Source organism: Elephas maximus, chromosome 13 (assembly GCF_024166365.1).
Source record: "Elephas maximus indicus isolate mEleMax1 chromosome 13, mEleMax1 primary haplotype, whole genome shotgun sequence".
Taxonomy (NCBI): Eukaryota; Metazoa; Chordata; class Mammalia; order Proboscidea; family Elephantidae; genus Elephas; species Elephas maximus.
Window position 1 is genome coordinate 99,676,193 of NC_064831.1, and position 21,241 is coordinate 99,697,433.

Below are 21,241 nucleotides of genomic sequence, written 5' to 3' on the forward strand. Positions count from 1 at the left end.
TGGCGACTGTGTTTTAAAAACCCCATCCTTAAAATAAAGGGGTGGCTGCGGAAATATTTTGTTTTTTCGTTTATTTTACTCCTTTAGTGTATTTTACTTAGCTCGCATTTTGTGGCTCCGTGGTAAGACAGGGAGATGCCCCGAAGGTCCTTGCAGACGTGTCCTGATAGAAGGGCAGAAGGGCGAGGGTCTGGGCGGCGACCCTGGCAGTCTCGCTCGCGGGGTCCTGCCCTCGTGCTCAGAATGACGTCGTAGCACGTAGACCAGGGCGCAGGGGTCCCGCACCGTCTCGTCGCCTTTGTGCAGCCCCGCAAAGATGGCGGCTGCCGCAGCGATGTGGATCTGCGCAGGCGCGGGGTGGGGGGCACCTGCCCCCTCCTCAAGGTGCCCAGTGCAGGGAGGGGCCAGGCCTGCTCAGGTTATGCCCGTCAGGCATCCAGGCAGCATCCTCTGAAAAGGGCCACCGGGAGGGGAGGGTGCCATTCTGTGCAGGCCTGCTGCGTGGGCGGTAGCCCCTTCCTCAAAACGTCGCAGTGTGGAAGGGTGCAGGATGCGCAGGCGCAGTAGGGCTGGTGACTGCTCTGGCCCCTTGGTGGGGCAGGCGGGGGCGGGGGTGTGTGCAGTCTGTCCTCCACCTGCCTGGGACAGGGGACATTCCTTGCGCACTGTGCGGCAGTGGGATGGAGGACTCAGGGTTTCAATCGTCTCTGCCTAGCAGGATTGGCTGCAGCCCCCTCCCCACAGTGCTGCAGTGGAGTGGGGGAGGGAAGGGAGAAGAAGACAGGGATTCGTCCAGCCTGTGTCTGCTTAGGATGGCGGCTATGCGGCACACCCTCCTTTCTGTTAGGCAGTAAGAAGAGAGAACTATGATGGCAGGAGACCAAGGGGGACTCCCCCGACCCCCAGGACTGGCTGTGCTGTTTAAGGCAGCCTCCATCAGGAATCCAACACTGTGCGTTTTACATCTGTTTTCTGATTCTCCAGAAAGGCTCACCTTTTTATTTTGTGGATCCTCCCTTAGTTGTATCATGTGCATTCTAATTAATCTCCATTCTCAAAGCGGGTTCACCAATCCTTTATACCTAAACGTTTTTCGAAGCCTTTGATTTCCGCCTTCCCAGATTTGTTGATTACACGTCTGCATTACCTTCAGAGTTTATCCTTAACCTGTGGTTATTCCACTCGTGACCCCGCTGCGTAGACGATTTCCTTCTACTCGTATTGGGATGTAGTTCAGCCCAAGTCGAGAGGGGAGTGCCAAACACTATGGCCTGCGTAGGCTGCAAGGAGCTACCATCTCTGAGTAGTGTTTACAGGAGAGGGATGAGAAAAGTGAAGAGAATCCAATTGGGGTGGGTATGTGAGTAGGGTCAGGGAGTTCTTGCATTTATGCAGATTTTTAAGTTAATGCTTTTGATCATATTTGAAGCTGGAGATTCTATGAATATTTGGTGAAAAAGGACAATGACGCATTGTAACTGTTCTTGTGTTCTACTGTTTTGATTTTTGGGGGGAAAGGGACATTTTTACCTTAAGGTTTTTATTTATTTTTCTTGGGTTGGTAGGATATTCATGTGATTGCCTCTCTTTCTTTTTAACCTAACCAGTTCGTTGTGTTGAGTTGGGATGTAATTAAGGAAAAGGTAAACATAGAAAGCTTGAAAAACATTGTTCCGGAATTGTCTTTTCGGGAGCAGGGATCTGGGATTTTTTTTGTGATACTTATTTCTCCATTTTTCTTGCTTGTATGAAGATACTGCTTCAGGCAATTATATTTTGGCTTAATTTCGGATCATTTGGCACTTTCCAAGCTGAGTGTGTATTATTCTTGTCCGCCATTTTAGAGTCTTTCGCTCAGGCTCCCAATATGGCGGGATCCCTTAAGCAAAGGCCTCAACATGCAGACATCTTATAAGTTTCAAAGTCTCTGCCTTGCCAGTGTGTGTGTGGTTTAGTACTAGAGCTTTTTGAAAAGGGAGAAGGGAGTGTGAGCCCTTCCCTGGTTTAGAACAAGGAATCCTGGGCAAGGGATCTCCATTGCTGGCTAAAGCAAGGTGTAGTATCCGACACTGAGAGTTTATCCACAGAGTGTCTGTCCAGTCTTTTACTGCTGAAATTTTTCCTCATTTATGACTACTTTACATCTTTATTTTTCCTTTCCCTCTTGCTTTCCCTAACGTGTTCATGTTTGTTTCAAGCAATATGGACCTTTAGTAATGTCAAGGATTCCACCTTGACACTGGAAGCTATTTTTAGGAAGAATCTTTGAAATAAGTACCATATGAGTGCAGCCGTCAACATAGGAGGGATGGTGAGATTTTTAAAAAGATATCTTCCTTTTATGGCTTTATCGCTGGTCCTGTGGAGAATGGGGGGCCTGGGGACAGCTTTAGGTAAAGAAGGGGCACTCCAAATCTGCTCTTCCCGTTTTGTCTAGTCTCGCCCCGTAACTTTTCTGGCCCAGAGCCAGGAAGCTTTCCTGAGAGGTGTTCCTGGTTAAAACAACCTCATTCACTGGTAACAGTAGAACGTGGGAAGTTACTTCTTTTTATCTTCCATTTTCTGAGTGCTAGCTGGTCCAGAATTACCTTTTTGAAGACTCCTGGGTTTTTTATAGGTACTGATTTTCTTAAGGTTTTGGCGTTCTCTTTAGTTGCCAAATGTTCCACTTGTCTTCACATTTTTATTTTAAGTTTGAGTATTTGGTAAAGTAGCATAGCTGTTAAGGACATAAGATGCCCTTTAAAGCTACTCTTTGAGGAGTTGTAACTATGAGGGTTTAAAAACTACAGGTGCAGAAGAGCTTGAGAAAAGGATGATAGTTGTGGGTTACGTCTACTGTAATTTTATATGCTGTGTCAATTTCCTCTTTTAAACTGAGACCCGTAAGTTTGGCAGTTTAGGATAGGCCTTAGTATTCAGGATCTTTATGTTTTAATGTTGGGATACCGAATTTGTAAGTGTTAACTATTTGAGAAAAAAAGTTTGCCTTTGCTATATAAGCAGGGTAGGTTTAGAGGAGGGAGTTATGTTTCAATATAATATTGGGCTCCAGATGTGGTTGCAGTTAATTTTAAGACAGGCTAGGGTGAAGTGGTTGGAGAGAATTAATACTGCTAGGGAATGGGGTTTTATGGGTGGATATCCATTTGGTCCAGATAACCCTTGTGACTAGGACACTAGAAAAAAAAAAGACCCCCTTGAAAATGTGTAATATTACTTAATGTTTATATTCACATATATAGAACATACTTTTATTTGTCATACATTCAAACAGTACTAAAATATTTGAAGACAGGGAAAGTTCCTGTTAACTCATTTCTCTGGAAATAATTACCAGATTTAATAGTGTGTGGAATGAATGGCTGTGCCATGTAGGTGCCAGGTCAGGCAGGCAGTGACCTTGCTTCCCACAGAAACAGCCCACCTAGGGCTGTTTTAGAGGGATTATTCTAGGAATTTTACTATGCTTTTATTAAAATACTCATTAACATTATTTTGTTATGGTAGAAATAATATTTATAATGCAACTTCTTCACTTATGACTCATGGTTAAACCAAAAACCCAAACACGTTGCTATCCAGTTGATTCTGGCCCATAGCCACCCTGTAAGGCAGAGAACTCTACCCTATAGGGTTTCCAAGGCTGTAATCTTTACAGGAACAGATTGCCACATCTTTCTCCCCCAGAGCAATTGGTGAGTTCAAACCTTGGACCTTTCGGTTAGCAGCAGAGTGCTTAACCACTTTGCTACCAGGGCTCATTTTATCCATGGTTATGTGTTCATAAATAAATAAGTTCTGTCTCATTGCCTTTATTAGTTTTATGGTTTATTTTTTGAGTTACATAATTTTCCATGAGAACGTTATTGATACGTGTTTGGTAGGTTCATTTTTCAAGTTTTATTTGTTATTATATGCAGTTGAGTTTGGATGACATTTCTCTTAAGATAATTTTAAGAATTTCTGAGTGAAAGATTTTACATGTAAAGATTTTTTTATTTCTGATTGCCCTTTCAAGGATAAATTTACACTTTTAAAAGTCTGCATTGCCCTCCCCCCCTCCCACCACATTCTGGCCAAAACAGAAGTATTGCTTGCTTTTGTAATTTTAAAAATTTAAAGTAAAAAACATGACCGTTTAAGGAAACCCTGGTGGCGTAGTGGTTAAGTGCTATGGCTGCTAACCAAAGGTCGGCAGTTCGAATCCGCCAGGCGCTCCTTGAAACTCTATGGGCAGTTCTACTCTGTCCTCTAGGGTTGCTATGAGTGGGTTTTATTTAATTTAAATATTTTATATATTCATAAGTATTGTCTTATATTTATGCTGAGAATTATCTGCACTCCTATTTTTATGCGCTGTTAGAGATTTTGCATTTTATTTGATCCATTGTGCATAGAATCCGTCAGATTCATATTGAGGCCTCTATCCCAAAAGTACCTCAGTTTTTAATCTTGTCAGAATCCTTAGTTTTTTTTTTGTAACGCCATTCTCCCTCACCTTTTTTTTTTTTTTTTTTTTAAGATTTCTGTATGTTGTTGTCAGTCTTCATTTTTGTTGCTGTATATCCAGTTACAAAATGATTTGAAGACTGTAGGAACATTTCCTGTATCTGAAGTCCACTGATGAGGTTCAGATTTTTGTACACTTCCAGGAAGTTGGAAGTATCTTCACTTTGATGTTCAGCAAGAGGTTTGGTTCTCACATTTTGAAAGAAGTTTTATAAAAGCTGAAATGCAGCTTTTATCTGGAAAATTCAAATCTGTTTTTTGGTGATTTATTTATTTTTGTGATTTCTGTATAGATGAAGATGTCCGGTAGGGAAAATTGTACTGTGGGGGGTCCTTGTCACACAGCTGTTGCATCTTCATCTTGATAAGATGTCTTAGAGCGTCACCAGCTTACATTCTGAGTGTCAGAATTATGTCAGGGCAGGTTGTTGGTCATCTTAAGATAAGCGGGAGTGCTGTTAATCTCTTTTCTAATTCAATAAATTGGAGATAGAGTGTAGTTTGTTTTGTCAGTCGAAACATTTGATTATCTGTGGCAATGTATGAAATATTTTTATTGATATAATTCACTATGTACACAAGATTGAGCAAACATCACCATTATCTTAATTCTAGAACATTTCAACATCCCAGAAGGGAACCGTGCACACTCAGTCCACATTCTCACCATGAATCTACTTTTTGTCTCTATGAAATTGCCTGTCCTAAACATTTCATATAAATGGAGTTATACACTATGTAACCTTTTATGTCTGGCTTCTTTTACTTAGCCTAATGTTTTCAAGACTGACCCATGTTGTAGCATGAATCAGTACTTCATTCTTTTGTTATGAATGAATGCTATTCAGTTGTATTGGGTATACCATACCACACCATATTTTATTTATTTGTTTCTCAGTTGATGGAGATTTGGTTGTTTCCACTCTTTGACTATTAACGTGAATACTACTAGGAATGTTTTTGTGCGAGTTTGTGTGTTCATTTCTTTTGGCAATTATTGGGTTATATGTTAACTGCATATTAACATTTTTAGGAACTGCTGGATTACTTTCCAAAGCAGCTGCACCATCTTACATTCCTACCAGCAGTTTGGTAGTTAGAGTCCGCCCACATTCTCATCAACACGTGGTTGTTGTTTTTCTAACTTTGTTTTGTTGAGTGGAAAGGAACATCTCATTGTACTTTTGGTTTGCATTTCCCTAAAGACTAATGATGTTTACTATCTTTTCACGTGCTGATTGGCCATTTGTATATGTTCAGAGAACTGTCTATTCAAATGCTTTGCCCACTTTTAAGTTGGATTATTTGTTTTTATTTAGTTGTAAGGGCTCTTTATTAGGTTCTTATCAGTTTATCTGTTTTTTCTTTTGCTTGTAGTATTGGTGTCATATCTATAAGAAACCATTGCCTAATCCAAGGACAAGAAAGTAGCAGTGTATATAATTCTGTCAGTTGAAATCTAATATATTTGAATTTTTATGTTTTTTTCTATTGCTTAATTAGAATAGTCAAGGTTCTTAAAGCAATAAACAACATACGCAGTTGGTAAGTCATTTGATTGTTACTACTAACCAAAAAGATGGGCAGTTCAAATCTACCAGCCGCCTCCTTGGAAACCCTTGGGGCAGTTCTCCTCTGTCCAATAGTGTCATTATCGTCAGAGTCGAGCCTACAGCAATGGGAGTAGGGGTTGCATTATATATGTATGTGTGTGTATATGTATCTGTGTATATACAGGAAATACTTATATACTTATATCTCTTAAATAGCTAGGGTTCAGAGAATTCACTTTTGGGATGTGTCCTTTGAATTCTCCCTTTGAATTGTTTTACTGCATCACCCTTTGTGAAATGTCTCTTCTTCTGTTCTTTATAATTTAGCTTTTAAAAATTGAAGTTTTACGAATAGTTCCTGTAGTTCCTAACATGGCAGAAGTATGGAATGTTTTATGCAGTCACCTTGAGCGGCCATTTTGTGAATGCTTCGGAAGAGCATAATATGTTAGTAGTTATGTGGGTTATTTGCTTAAGGAGCTCGTTTTCTTTTGCAGATTCTGACAGTATTTGGATAGGAGGTTGCTTAGTAGGTATTTTGTAATTTAAACTTAATGCTCTACCAATGTTTTTCTAAATAATCTTTGGAAAAAAGCTTTGCTGGTTATTTGGAGGAATTGGGTGGGTGAAGGTGGGGGGTGTATTTGTGAGTATGTATATTTGCATATGTGTATGTTAATATGTGAATAGACATAGAAAAACAAAACCAAATCCTTTGCTGTCTAGTTGATTCTGACTCACAGTGATTCTACAGGATAGAGTAAATCTGCCCCATAGGGGTTCCAAGGAGTGGCTGGTGGATTCGAATTTCCCACCTTTTTATTAACAGCCAAGTTGTTAAGCACTGTGCCACCCTACATTTGCTTTGTTTCATGACGTTTCTTCCACCAGATTTTGTGATGTGAAGGGGCTTTCTAAAGGGAGAAAGAAAGTAGGTAAGGACAGGCCCTGACTTTGGAGGATGAAGACCTACTAATATTTGAATTTTGTCGTGTTTAATTAGATTGTGGACACTTAAAATTCTAGCATATTAAATTTAGTTCTAAATACAACCTTGAAATACACGGTGGTTTCGTAAATTGATAAATTTATTCAAACAAATCCAGTTTTTTCTATCTCAGGGACCGCTTACATCTGAGACGAACCACAGAACAGCAGGTGCCTGAGGTGGAAGTCCAAGTCAAGCGCAGAAGGACAGCCTCGCTGAACAACCAAGAGTGAGTAAAGCCTGGCTGGGGACTAATTCGGGTCGGAATCCTGTTTCATGTTGGAGCAAAGTATCATTGATTTATGGGATTAAAATGAATTTAATTAATGGAAGAAGCACATGGACCTAATACAGGAGATGTTGGGAAAAAAGCAGTGACGTTCTTCATTGTGTTGTCCTGACCTAACTCAGGCTCTGTTAAGACTTTAGTATAATGCGTTTACTTTGTTTCACCATGTATGTATTAGGTGGGTTTTATATTTGTAACATTGTATACTTATCCTTCAACAAAAGTATAGTTGAATTAATTTCTGCTTTATTGGTTATGTCGTTAAATCACTGCCTGTGCCTGCTAAATGCTCTATACATTGAAGTGACGTTAACTTACATATTCATTCTTGCTTGGCAGTAATTAGGTTTGATTTTTCCTTTTTTTTGGTTAGTATATTTCTTAAGTTGAACATTTAAAGTACGTTTGTGTTTGTTTCTCTCTGTTGGGGACCTCTTGCCACAACTTGAAGGTCCATTCATGCTTTGTAGAGCCACCTACGAATGCCTGGGCCCCTGAAGAAAAAGCACAGCCTTAGCTAGTAAAAATTCCACATGTTAACTTTGATATACTTGGAGATTACTGTGTTTAAAAGGAAAGAATGTGTTTCAGTGTACTTTATTGGTTCCCAGAGTTGAGTTAATTACGTGACTAGTACTTTCCCCAAGAAGTTTAAGTAGTTCATTATCTGCACTTATGTGGTGCCCTCCAGTCAATTCTGTCTCATAGTGACCATATAGGACAGAGTAGAGCTGCCCCATAGGGTTTCTAAGGTGTAAATCTTTAAGGAAGCAGACTGCCATGTCTTTTTTCCGTGGACTGGCTGGTGGGTTCAAACTGCTGACCTTTAGGTTAGCAGCCAGGCACTTTAACTGCTGTGCCACTAGGGCTCCTATCTGCACTCGAAGCCCATGAAGCCCATTGCCCTTGAGTTGACTCCGACTCATAATAACCCTGACTGCCCCATAGACTTTCCAGGGAGCACCTGGTGGATTTGAACTGCCAACTTTTTGATTAGCAGCCTTAGCTACCAGGGTTTCCATCTGCACTTAGAGATACAAATTATTCTACCATAGGAGGACTTGTGGGGTTTCTTGCCTACATTTCACACTTGAATGACAAGGACATTAAGAAGGATAAATTACCTTCCCTTTCCCCCGCAGATGGTGGGGACTAGAAGAAAAAGATCAACAACAAAAAGCCAATTTTTTTCAACCTCGGGAAAAATGACTACACTCAGTCATAGTCCCACTGGTTATGGTGGTTTTGATTTGTTGTGGCTGCACCTCCACATCTTGATACATTCCCAGATGTTTTCTTGTAGATTTAATTGAGTGCGTTAAATTGTTTTCATCACATGTTTGCCTTTTTTGGTGTCTTTAGTTTCTTTCTGACTTCTAGAAATACAAATATTAAAAATCTTGTTAGATAAATTTTCAATACTTACTATGATTTTTTGTTCGTTTGTTTACAAGTATTAGCCTTTTCTGCCCTTTCAGAAATTTGATAAAAGACATTTGGAGAATCAGAGAGAGGTTAAAAGGCTGAAGTGTGGTCTTGCTGATGAATTTTTTTTTTCAGGCTCATCTTGTTATCTAGCAAACTTTATCACTTCCTACATTGGTTCCTCCTCCCTGTGATCAGATTTGTAGCTGGGTTACTAATCCATATGGGTGTGTTGATGGCTTTTCTCTGGAATAGATAAAAATAATTTGAGAGCCCTTAAATAACCATGACTCTAGCAGGTCTGTTTGAAGAAGTCATGGATGACAGCCTTAATGGCTCACTAAAAATGCTTTAGGAAGTGCTACCTGCCCCTCAAAGGATTGTTTCCAGATAGAGTGATTGGCAAGTAAGTGGTAAATGTGGTCCTGATCATGTTTCTGTAGGGCTTTTTAAACCAAAAGCAGCTTTTTGTTTTCTAGTTCCTTGGACGTATCCCCAGTCTTGGTAAGTACCCTCCAGTTCCTTATACTTCTTCGTGTGCAGAGATGCTCCTTTGTCCTGTTTTACAGCTTTTTCATAAGGTTATGACATGCTTTCACCCTAAAGAAAGATCTTCTTAAATGTTGTAAGGGTCTCCACTTTTTTTCCCACGTAATCATCTATGTAGATATGTGTTTCCTTATCCTTTATGAGTTTGTGTCCCCTTCTCCCGACAGGTGTCAGCTGTACCCGAGGCGACCCCAGCAGCAGCCAGTGCCTGTGGTGGACTTCCAGGCCGACCTGAGGCAGGCCTTCTTGGCCGAGACCCCAAGAGGCGGTTGAAGTGGCGCTGGAGCCTGACTGCAGCGGAGAGCCAGGTTAGAGCTGATGAAGTAACGACCAGGTACAAAGAAATCACCAAAGAATAGGGTATTTGGATCATTTAATTTTCTGGAACAGGTTTACAGAAAAAATTTTACCTTAGAAATTTCACATAACAAGATTTCAGAAAGTTAAAAAAGTAAAAGCAGTATCCTTCCCTGACACTTTTGTAATGTGTATATTGCCTTCTAATCAAAATGTAACTAGTTGCCGTTGGGTCGATTCCGACTCACGGTGAGTCCCAGGTGTGTCAGAATAGAACTGTGTGCCGCAGGGTGTTCGGTGGCTGATTTTTCAAAAGTGGATTGCCATGTCTTTATTCTGTGTCACCTCTGGGTAAACTCGAACCTCCAGCCTTTTAGTTAGTAGCTGTTAACCATTTGCACCACCCAGGAACTGACATCTTTGTAGGCATGTTTTTAAGGTAGTTTCATTCATATTTTGTTTTGCATTAATTTTTAGCTTAACATTACTTGAAAAATAATTATACATAGCTGCTGAATATTCTGCTAGTAAATGTTGTCCAATATCTTTTTGTGGGATACTTAATTTTTTCTGCTGGTAGTTTGAATAAAGCTCCAGTGAATAGCTTCGTATAAACCTTTAGATAGACTCGTTTCCTCAGATATGCAGATATGAAAATAAATCGCATCAAGGAGGATGAGCTTCAGGTACATTTTCCAAATTATATTACAAAGTATTGTTTTAGGCAGTCTTCATTGCCTTAAAATTATGAGACTACCAATATCGTTTATACCTTTTGAATTATCGGTATACTTCACGTTGATTAGCAATGAATTGTAGAGAAGCTAAATATTTTCCCATGCTTGTTTACTTATCTTTTTTTGTGTGTTTTCTCACTTTCCATTTTTACCAGTGTATTTTGTGTCTGAATCAACATAGAATGTAATAAAGATTATTATCCGCTATTTTTCCATGTGATACAGATTTATTTACAGTATGTCTTTATGTTCGATGCTTACATTTTTAGGAGAAAGCTATTTGGTAGTTGAGATTTTGATTTAGTAAAGTATCTTTTTCCTTTGTGATTCCTGGTATTTTAAGATTAGAATGGCTTTAGTCCAAAGGGCTTAATATATATCTTTAAAAAAAAATAAGATGAGAGAAGAGGGTAATTTATGTGACTTGTTTTTTAAAGATTTTTTTGTTTATATTTTTGAAATAATACCTGATAGTTTGTTTTTGAAATAATACTTGATAATTCATTTTATCAACTTGAATTAATTGGGCCTGTTTCTGGACGCCACTGTCATTTCTATAGCTTAAGAGATAATTTTCTGAGAGAAAAAAACCCTCCACTATTCATTCCAATGTTCTTCAGTTATTGCATGGATTTAATTGAAAGAAGTAGTGGAATCTGATCATTCATCTGAGCTATCCCCCAGAGTAAGGGCATTTTGCAGTCAGTTAGGTTCATGGTTGATTTTTTTTAGCCCAGGAATTTTTTCAATCCCTAGCGTAGTACACTTTGTCACTGTCAGTTTCTGTCAGCTCCTGTTGATGGTGACCCTGTGTGTACAGAGCAAAACTGCCCCATAGGGTTTTCAAGGGTGTGAGTTTTTGGTCGCAGATCACTAGGCTTGTCTTCAGGAGTGCCTTGGGGTGGGTTTGAACTGCCAGCCTTTTGGTTAGTAGTCCAGTGCTTAGCCATTTGTGCCAGTAGTTCGTATATACGTGTGTGTGTTTGTGTGTGTGTGTATATATATTTTTAAAAAATAATTTTTTGTTGTTCCTGAGAATATATACAGCGGAACATACACCAATGCGGCCATTTCTACATTTGGAATTCAGTGACAGTGATGATATTCAAGTTGTGCAGCCATTTGCACCCTTCTTTTCTGAATTTTTCTTCCCTATTAACATAAATTCAGTGTCTCCTGCATTTTCTATCTAGTCCTTGGAGTTGCTGTTGTCAATTTCTTGGCACGTAAATAGTTCTTAAAAGAGCACAATGCTCAAGACAGGCATTCTTTCCTAGTTAAGCTAAGCTATTGTTTGGTTTTAAGAAGACTTTAGAGGATATTTTTGGTTTAAGGTTTAAAGATTATCTCAGTGCAGTAGTGTCAGGAGTTCATCCAGCCTCCATGGTTCTAGAAAATTCTGGATTCTTTGAGAATTTGAAATTCTGTTCTGCATTTTCTCCTTTTGATCAGGATTTATCTATAGAATTTTTGATCAAAATGTTCAGTAGTGGTAGCTGGGCACTATGCATTTCTTCTGGTCTCATGGCAAAGGAGACAATTAGCCACACATTCCATTTTTTCCTCCTATTGCTATTCTCCTTTTTTCTGTGTTGCTTCAGGCTAATGGGACTAATTGTACTTTGGATGCCCACCTCCTAGCTTTAAAAAAAAATTCAGCTACTTTGTTGCTGAGAATATGTACAGCAGAACATACGCGAATTCAACAGTTTCTGCATGTACCATTTAGTGGCACTGATTACATTTTTGGAGCTGTGCAACCATTTTCACCTTCCTTTTCTGAGTTGTTCCTCTATCATGAGCATAAACTCACTGTCTCCTAATATTCCTATCTAATGTTTGAAATTTGGCTGTTGTCAATTTGATTCCCTATAGTAGTTCTTAAGAGAGCATAAAAATGCATACATATTTTTTTACTGCTTAAGGTAAAATATTTTTTGTTTTAAGACATCAGGGGACATTTTTTTGGTTTAACGTTTGAGTTGGAGATTATCTCAGGTCACTAGTTTCAGGGGTTCATCTGACGTTCATGGCTCAGGAAGTCTGGAGTCCATGAGAATGTGAAATTCTGTTCTGCATTTTTCCCCTTTTGCTCAGGATTCTTAAATAAAACCATTGATCAAAACATTGAGTAATGGTAGCAGGGCACCATCAAATTCTTCTGGTCTCATGGCAAAGGAGGAAATTGTTCACAGAGGCAGTTAGCCACACATTCCATATCCTCCTCCATTTCCTAACTCTTGTTCTTCCTCTGTTGCTTCAGGTGAATAGAGATAAACTAGTGTGCCTTGGATGTCTGCTTGTAAGCTTTTAAGACCCCAGACAGTACACAACAGGCTAGGAGGTAGAACAGAAGCACTAAACATGTTATTAGCCACATTAACTGGGATGTTCCATGAAACCACCACCCTAAACCTCCAAACCAAGGAACCAGATCGTATGAAGTTTTTGGTTGTACATAAGCAGCCTCAGCAACTACTTTTTTTCTGGGGGGTGGAGGGGGGAGGTGGTGGTTCTAAATATGTCTATAGCACAACTTTTGCCAATTCAGCTTTTTACAGATGTACAGCTTATTGACAATAATTACACTAATTGACTCTGCATCTCTACCCTTAATCCATGTGATACATCTATCACCGTGAATTCGCCTTTCCCCTCCTTCCTGCTCGTGGTAACCACTGACAAACTTTGTTCTCTATATATTTGCCTTGTCTTATTTTTTATATAAGTGAAGTCCCACAATATTTGTCTCTTTATGATTGACTTATTTCACTCAGCATAATGGCTCCCAGCTCTATCGTATTGTTGGATGTATCAGTACTTCATTCCTCCTACTGGCTGAGTAGTATTCCATTGTATGTATGTACCACATTTTGTTATCCATTCATCTGTTGGTGGGCATTTAGGTTGTTTCTACTTTTTGGCCATTGTGACTACTGCTGCAATGAACATTGGTGTTGTATAAGCCTCTCTTTGAGTCTCTGCTTTCAAGTCTTTTGGTGAAGTACCTAGGAGTGGAATTGCTGGGTCACATGGTAGTTATTTAATTTGTTGAGGAACTGCCACACTGTTTTCCACAGTGGCTGTACTAATTTGCATTCCCAATAGCAATGGGTAAGGGTTCCTGTTTCCCCACATCCTCACCGACATTCGTTATATTCAGAGTTTTAAAAGTGTTTTTTTTTTTTTTTTTATGTTAGCCACCCTAGTGAAGTGAAATGGTATTTCATTGTGGTTTCGATTTGCATCTCTGATGGCTAATGACTCTGAACATCTCTTCATGTGTTTGGCGGCCATTTGAATGTCCTCTTTGATGAAATTGTGTACTCAAGTCTTTTGCCCATTTTATGATTGGGTTATTTGCCTTTTTGTTGTTAAGTTGTTGAAGGTATTCATATATTTTGGTTCTTAAATTCTTGTTGGATATATGGTTTCCCAAGATATATTCTCCTAGTCGGTAGCTTGTCTTTTCAGTTTTGGGGTAAAGTCTTTTGATGAACAAATTTATTATGAGATCCCATTTACTCATATTGTCTTTTGTTGTTTGTAGTTTTGTTATTATATTAGATAATCCATTGTTAAAAGTTAGGCCTGACAACACTGCCCCTGCTGTTTCTTCTAGGAATTTATGGTGTTAGCTTTCACATTTAGGTCCTTAATCTGTTTTGAAATGGTATGAGGCATGGATCCTGTTTCATTTTTCTACATTTGGAAATCTAATTTTCCCAGCTCTATTTATTGAAGAGACTCTTCTTTCATCATTGAATGGACTTAGCACCCTTGTCAAAATCAGTCGACCATAGATGTGTGGGTATATTTCTGGACTCATTAATCACATATTCTTTTAAAAATTCTTAAGTATTATTTAAATCATTTGTTATTGTGTACAAGTAGAACCATCTAATTTTCTTATATTTAATTATATCCTGTTCTATTCTAGTGTCAACTAATAGTTTTACCTAAATAGTACTAGTTCCTTGGATTACTTTAGACTAGGGATTAATAAACTGTGGCCTACTGCCTGTTTTTAAAAACTTTGCACAGCTACGCGCTTCATAAACGTAGGGTTTCTGGCTACTTCGGCATCACAATGGCAGATTTGAGTAATTACAACAGATTAAATGTCAGGTAAGGCCAACAATATATATCATCTTGCCTCTAATAGAGAAAGTGAAAAGTTGGCTAACCTCTGCATAGAGATCCAAATTAAAAGGAGAGTTGATGTTGTAGAAGGTAGTGAAGAAGGGAGTTATAGATGGTGGTTATCTGAGATATATGTTATGGAGTAAAGGACTGAATGCATTTTTTCAGTAAGGGCCAGGTCTGCAAATCATGTCAAAGTGAACTGTACAGCTTGATGGGTAGATTTTTTAAGACATTGTAGTCACTGATAGCTTTCCTTTTTTCATGGTAAAAGCCTAAAGCACACGACAGCAGAGAAAACTAGGGAAAGAAATAAAAGAATTTACAATTCCTGTATTTTGACCACAGCGTTAGACTGACTTTTCTTTTAGTCATTAACCCGTTTGCTTTTATTTTGAAAATGTAGTTGTGCTGTTAACTAATTTATATTCTATTTATTTCACTTAAATGTTTATCAGTAATGCTTCTTCATTATATTGCATAGCCCGAAAGCTTGAGAACTACTGCTGCTTTGATGGACCCCGGGGTGACTTGAATTAAGAGTCATTTGTTGTTATGTGCCCTGTGATCAGAGATTTACCATGACTGCTAATCTACTAGTGCAGTGTGATGTCCTTGCTCTTCCTGTCCTTTTTTCCCTAATAAAGCATTTTTCTTTGTTGTGGAGATAAATTTAATGTACATTCTACAAAGTGAAATATCTCCTTTCTTTCATGAGGGTTCATCATTATGGTGTGCTAAATTTAGAGCATGAGAAAGAATTGTCCCTAAAGTTCAAGTCCACCTCCTTAAGAGAAACTTTTTTTAACCTTTCTAGGAAGTCACTTTTGAGTGAAAGTTTCTTCTGCATAGATTTGAAGAGTTGTGTTCTTCTGGTGGCTGCTCAAGTTTAGTCAGCTTTTCGAGCATTACTGTTCTTAAGCAGCTGCTGGTTATGACAGACCTTGGATGCTACTCTTTGGTAGCTGGGCACCACCTGCTTTCTTTTCAGTAGTTTGTTACCATCAGACCTCTTCACTATGCCATAGCTTGATATTCTGGTTCTGTGATGTCCTGGAGGAGGGTTAGTAAAGAGTCGGGACACATTAGAGTTAACAACTTGACTGTTTCAAATGGCTGTTCCAGGGTGTGTGGCCTGTTTTGTTGCAGAGATGGACAGCCTCTGTATGCATGCATGGCATGGGCATTTGATTAATAGTTCATGTGGCTGCTTTAGATTGTACACCTTAGACAACATTTAATGAGCCTAATTATAGTTATTGTTGTAACTGGTATGATAACTCCAGCAAACAGGAGTGACCTGACCTAGGATACAGCTCTTTTTGGTAGCCAGCTAAGAATGTAAAAAAGGATTCAGTTTCATCAGGAGCAGGCATATGAAGCCAAGTAGCTTTTTTGTGGATGTTTTTCTTAAGTTGTACAAAGGCATACTCATATCAGGTTTCAGTGGGGCTGTGAGAGCCAGCCGAGTACTTAAGGGAAGCTCTATAGTGCAAAAATGTTAGTCAAAAATAATATAGTAAGGCAAGGGTCATAAAAATTACATCAATTCCAAGATAAACTCCTACCTCATTTAAAGGCATGTATGCTATTCTTAACAAGAAAACAATGGTGTTTATCATTAGTAAAATCATTAATGCAACATTTAATAATTCCAGCATGAAAGCAGAAAATTAAAATTAACACTTTATGAGTTCCTGTTTATATAAGAAAATAACTTCAGAGGTAAGTATTAGGGGACAATAATCTCCAGTGAGGATACAAAAAACTAACACCATGGAGGGAAATTTTCTGACATAGGGATAAGGCAACCTAAATTTAATCTCATGAGAAATAATCAGTGTTGTTAAAGATAAAATTCTAAGAATCTCAGCAGCCTGCTTGAGTGAGAAATGAGTAGTCAAATAATAGCTTAAGTTGTTAACTGATGAAACAAGTACGTTATCATTCTGTGAGTCTAAGTCAATAAAATGAAGCTTCTTTAAAGGCCATAAGTATCAAGCAGAGAACAATTAGTTCAAGGGCCTTTATTTAAAAGTTACCATGGAAGGAGACTAAATAGATGTAGCACAATTAAGCAGAAAAACAAAAACTATATATAAGGCACAATCCAGTAGTTTTAAATTGTCTACATGAGTCTGAGATTTTGATAATGGTGTTCGGGTAAATAACAGACTTGATTGGGAGATCATGGGATCAGCAGTTTATGCCAGGTGTTCTTTGTTTCTGATCCTTGTAATATTTGAATTTCAGTTTAAGCCCTTTGGTGGTTTGGAGAGGTGCATCTAAGTATTAACTCTCTGTAATTTCGGGGCATAAGGATTAGTAAGGAGTATTACATACAGTCTTTTCCAGTGAGACTCCAGGGAATCTTTTAGCTAATGTCTTTTCTGATATATATGATTCCTTGGAACAATATCAGGCAGATTTTAGAATTTTTGGTTTTTCATTATCAAAGCTCTTTTATCCTGTGAAAACATTATTAGAGTATTGGGTTAAATATTGACAATGTTTAACAATATTAGAGCTGGTATAGGTAAAATAAGAGAGGGCTGTTTGGTTTGAACTAAGAACTACTTTTCTGTAGTTATTTCAGTATTCATTTCTTGGAGTCCACAGGTGGAATCCTTTAAAGCATTCGGAATATACTTAATTTTAACTTTAACATATGTTTATTGCATCTTTTAACTTATAGGATACTCTGTAAGCAACTTAATGTTATTAGTTACTGAAATAACTAATTCTTATATTAAAAGAGGAGCCCTGGTGGTACAGTGATTAAAAGTTTGGCTGCTAACCAAAAGCTCAGCAGTTCAAATCTATCAGCTGCTCCTTGGAAACCCTATGGGGTAGTTCTCCTCTCTCCTATAGTGTTGCTATGAGAAGGCAAGGAAAATGAAAATGGTTTCTTACATCTAAAAAATCAGAACATTGAGCATTAGCAATACTCTCATAAAACCTTATGGTAATTATTCTAGTTTACATAGTTCCATGTAGTTAGTCCTGGTTCCATGTCATTCTGGATTAGCAGTAACTTTAGAACCTTTGTTACTTACTACACAGAAGTTCTAAAAATCTTGATTTAGTCCAAAGTATCCGTGTCTGAAATATAGTCATTTTTGTAAGTTCAATATTGTCCTTTTTTGGCTGAAATGTTTTCAAGTGTTTTTAGCAAGGCAGTAGAATAAAACCTATCTGTGGACAGCAAAACTTAATATGGCCCTGATTACCTTAAATCAGAACATTGAGCATTAGCAATACTCTCATAAAACCTTATGGTAATTATTCTAGTTTACATAGTTCCATGTAGTTAGTCCTGGTTCCATGTCATTCTGGATTAGCAGTAACTTTAGAACCTTTGTTACTTACTACACAGAAGTTCTAAAAATCTTGATTTAGTCCAAAGTATCCGTGTCTGAAATATAGTCATTTTTGTAAGTTCAATATTGTCCTTTTTTGGCTGAAATGTTTTCAAGTGTTTTTAGCAAGGCAGTAGAATAAAACCTATCTGTGGACAGCAAAACTTAATATGGCCCTGATTACCTTAAAATAATACTATTAAAACGTGGAAGAGTTGATGGGAATTACAAAAGTAATGCAAAGCCAAATAAAGACAATGTAGACCAAAAATACTTTTAAAACATTGTCTTCAAAGAGCTTCAGATAAAACACGATTTTGAGACATAATACCATATGGTCAGAACACATCAAAAATATACCAAGATTACGAAGTCTTAAATATCTGAAACCATGTGAATTTCCCCAGTTAAACCATTGGCTTGGTGATGCTAGATTTAAAAAGAAATCAAGTTGCAACCAAGTTAGTAATTGAAATAATAAAATTATGACATAATATCATGTGTTTCTTTAGTATCATGCAAATACTGCTGACACACAAGTTTTAACTCAGAAAATTTGGCACTTCAGATTTGACAACATGTTTATGTAACCACATTAAATAAAATTTTTGTATTTTTTTTAATAAAAGAGAAACAAATCTTTTGTGGCTTTACAAAGTTTCAGAATTGTCAGGAGTGTATAGATTACTGAAAAACAATATTTAAGTTATTTAAACCAATGATTTTGAATATGTAAACCTTAGTTTTTTTTTTTTTTTTTTTTTAACTACATAGCTTGGTTTTAACTCAGGAGTTTTATTTTAATGAGAAAATGAACACTGGTTCTCAAGGCAGATTACATAAAAATAAATTAACTTTTTTACTTAGTAATTAAAGAAAAAACTGTTATTTTAACAGCTAGAAACCCATTTCTTTGTGTATGTTATTTGATAACATTCTTAGAATTTTTTTTTTTTTATGAATTAACCCATTAAACTTTTAGTTACAATAAACAAGAACTTTGATTATATTAAAAACAAAATCTTTACCATACTTTCCAAATCCTTGTCTTTGTTATGTTTCTTATAGTGTAATCCTTAGTGGCAAACACATTTATTGTTTGACCCAAACATATGTACACATACCTGTTCTCTGTGGCATAAGTTTAGCCTTCCTTCTTTAGTATCTTTATCTTTAACTTTCTATTTAACTTCCGTCTGACTTTCTACTAATGTCTATATAACCTTTTTAAATTCTTCTTTCTCATCTTGGAAACTATTTTAAGCTGACATTTTATGAAATGTAAAAACTTGAATGAATTTACTTTTATTAATTCCTGGGAATAGTCCAAAAAAACAAACCAAACCCCTTGTCGAGTCGATTCCAACTCATAGTGACCCTACAGGACAGAGTATAACTGCCCCATAGGGTTTCCAAGGAGCACCTGGTGGATCCCAGCTGCTGACCTTTTGATTCGAAGTCAAACTCTTAACCACTACGCCACCAGCATTTCCCCTGGGAATGTTAGGACTGTTTAATTTATGAGCACTTACAAAAAAAAAAAAAAAATTTTTTTTTTTTTTTTACTTATCATTAAACCAATGAGTAAGTTCTTTGAAGAAATATTTAATACCATCTGGAGGTAAAACAAATTATATGTTAATAACCTTATTTTCTGTATATTACAGGCTCCTTTAAAAAAACAAGAATTATTTGTTTCTTTTTAAGGCCCATTACCTCAGTTAAAATAAACCATTCATTCTTTTATATTGTACTTTTTAAATATATTAACTTATAGCGAAGTTTTTCCAGAGTAATTATCAAACACTCAGGAGCAGAAAAGAAAAGACAGCCTCTTGAAAAGCAGTAAGTACCAGACATGGCTTTCAAGTTGATGAATGACAGAAATGTAAACATAATATTAGAGGCAAGTTCTCAACACAAAATGAAACAGAAAAACTATGTAAATTTTCTGGCCAACACCAGACCCAGGCTTCTTTAATATTATACAATGTAAATAATTTAGTTTCTTAGTATTAAACAAAAGTTCCTCAAAGGAGAGAAAAGTTAACACAAGATGGGAATGCATTTTCTTTAAATGATCACTGAGTTTCTAAATTACTTCTAAGTATATTCAGCTTATAGTTCTTTTTAAACATGAACTTTAATTCAGCATCCTGGTAGAGGGGAAGTCTAGGCTCATTTAAAGATGTTTTCAAAGTCTTTTTAAAATTAATTTGTAGAAATTAGAGTCATCAATAAACAAATTTTGGAGAAGCAGCTTATTCAGCTACCTGGTAATTAATTTTGAAGATCAGAAACTTTGGGGAAAGTTTGCAGAGCATTGAGTTATTTATGGAGTTGGCCCCACCATGTCAAATGCAGCAAGCATGGTCAGCGCCTCATTTTTAGCTTATAGTTGTTAAAGAATTCCAGAGTAGGCCTGTTAGAGTCTTTTTAAGGTTGCTTTAACATATAGCTGTTTGGGAGGGTATTCTACTTTCTTCTTTCTTTCTTTGCACTGGGTGTTTAGTGTTGGAGACCTAGAAAGCTGTAATTGATTCCCAGTCTCATGAGAATTTTTTTTTTTTTTGTATCTTTATGGTTCAAATTAGATCTTTTGCTTTTAAGAGGCTTCCTTTGCCTGATTATTACATAGACTACCTGTTATAAATAAGGGAATTCAAGCCTCAACAAGAATTTAACCAATTGAAATTGCTTATAAACAAACAAATTAACTCATCAAAACAGGCATGCAGTTCAATAAAAACTATTGAACTGCATGCGCGAGTGAAAAAGCAAAAGAGAAAATGAGCAGAAAGTTCAAAAGATTCTCAAAGTGGCTACTGACATAAAAGGGTCCCCAGTCAGGTAATGCTACGTTATGGGAACCAAAGTACAAGACAGCCCGGGGCTGCCACCTTCCCATTGTGAATTAACATTCCTAAGAATCAAGAGTTCAAATAAATACTGCCTTTGGGGTTCTTAATAGTGTACTTGAAAGGTAGAGGTCAGTAACCTTACAAAACAGGCAGGAGCTGTTACCTCTCTACCCCTGTCAATTGGAACTCCTCAGGACATCGAAAAATTAAAGTACAGCAGAGAAGCACAGAAAGGAGAAACACAGGATGATGTTGTTAGGTGCTGTCAGGTTGGTTATGACTCAGAATGACCCTATGTCACAATCATTACTATGTTTGAGCCCATTGTTACAGCCACTGTCAGTCCATCTTCTTTTTTTGCTGACTCTCTACCTTAACCAGGCATGGTGTCCTTCTCCAGGGACTGGTCCCTCCTGATAACATGTCCAAAGAACGTGAAAGGAAGTCTTCCCATCCTCACATCCGAGGAGCCCTCTGGGTGTACTCTTCCAACACAGACTGACTAGTTTTTCTGGACGTTCGTGGTGT

The 21,241-nt window shown here is 37.5% G+C and overlaps 2 protein-coding genes across 8 annotated transcripts in view; both read left to right on the forward strand.

The window, feature by feature from the left end:
* LOC126087670 (uncharacterized) overlaps positions 1 to 21,241 on the forward strand; it is a 332,855-nt gene that overhangs the window by 112,979 nt on the left and 198,635 nt on the right. The gene's annotated exons all lie outside the window — the stretch shown is intronic.
* SNURF (SNRPN upstream open reading frame) overlaps positions 1 to 21,241 on the forward strand; it is a 28,307-nt gene that overhangs the window by 1,341 nt on the left and 5,725 nt on the right. The window contains exons 2-3 of one of the 3 annotated variants that reach the window (XR_007519820.1): positions 7,172 to 7,282; positions 9,484 to 9,650. Coding sequence is in view for 2 of the 3 variants with exons in the window: in XM_049905229.1 (XP_049761186.1) it covers positions 7,172 to 7,282; positions 9,484 to 9,589 (217 nt within the window). In the remaining variant the exon portion in view is untranslated. The remainder of the gene's footprint in view (positions 1 to 7,171; positions 7,283 to 9,483; positions 9,651 to 21,241) is intronic. The other 2 variants (XM_049905229.1, XM_049905230.1) reach the window with 2 other exon arrangements.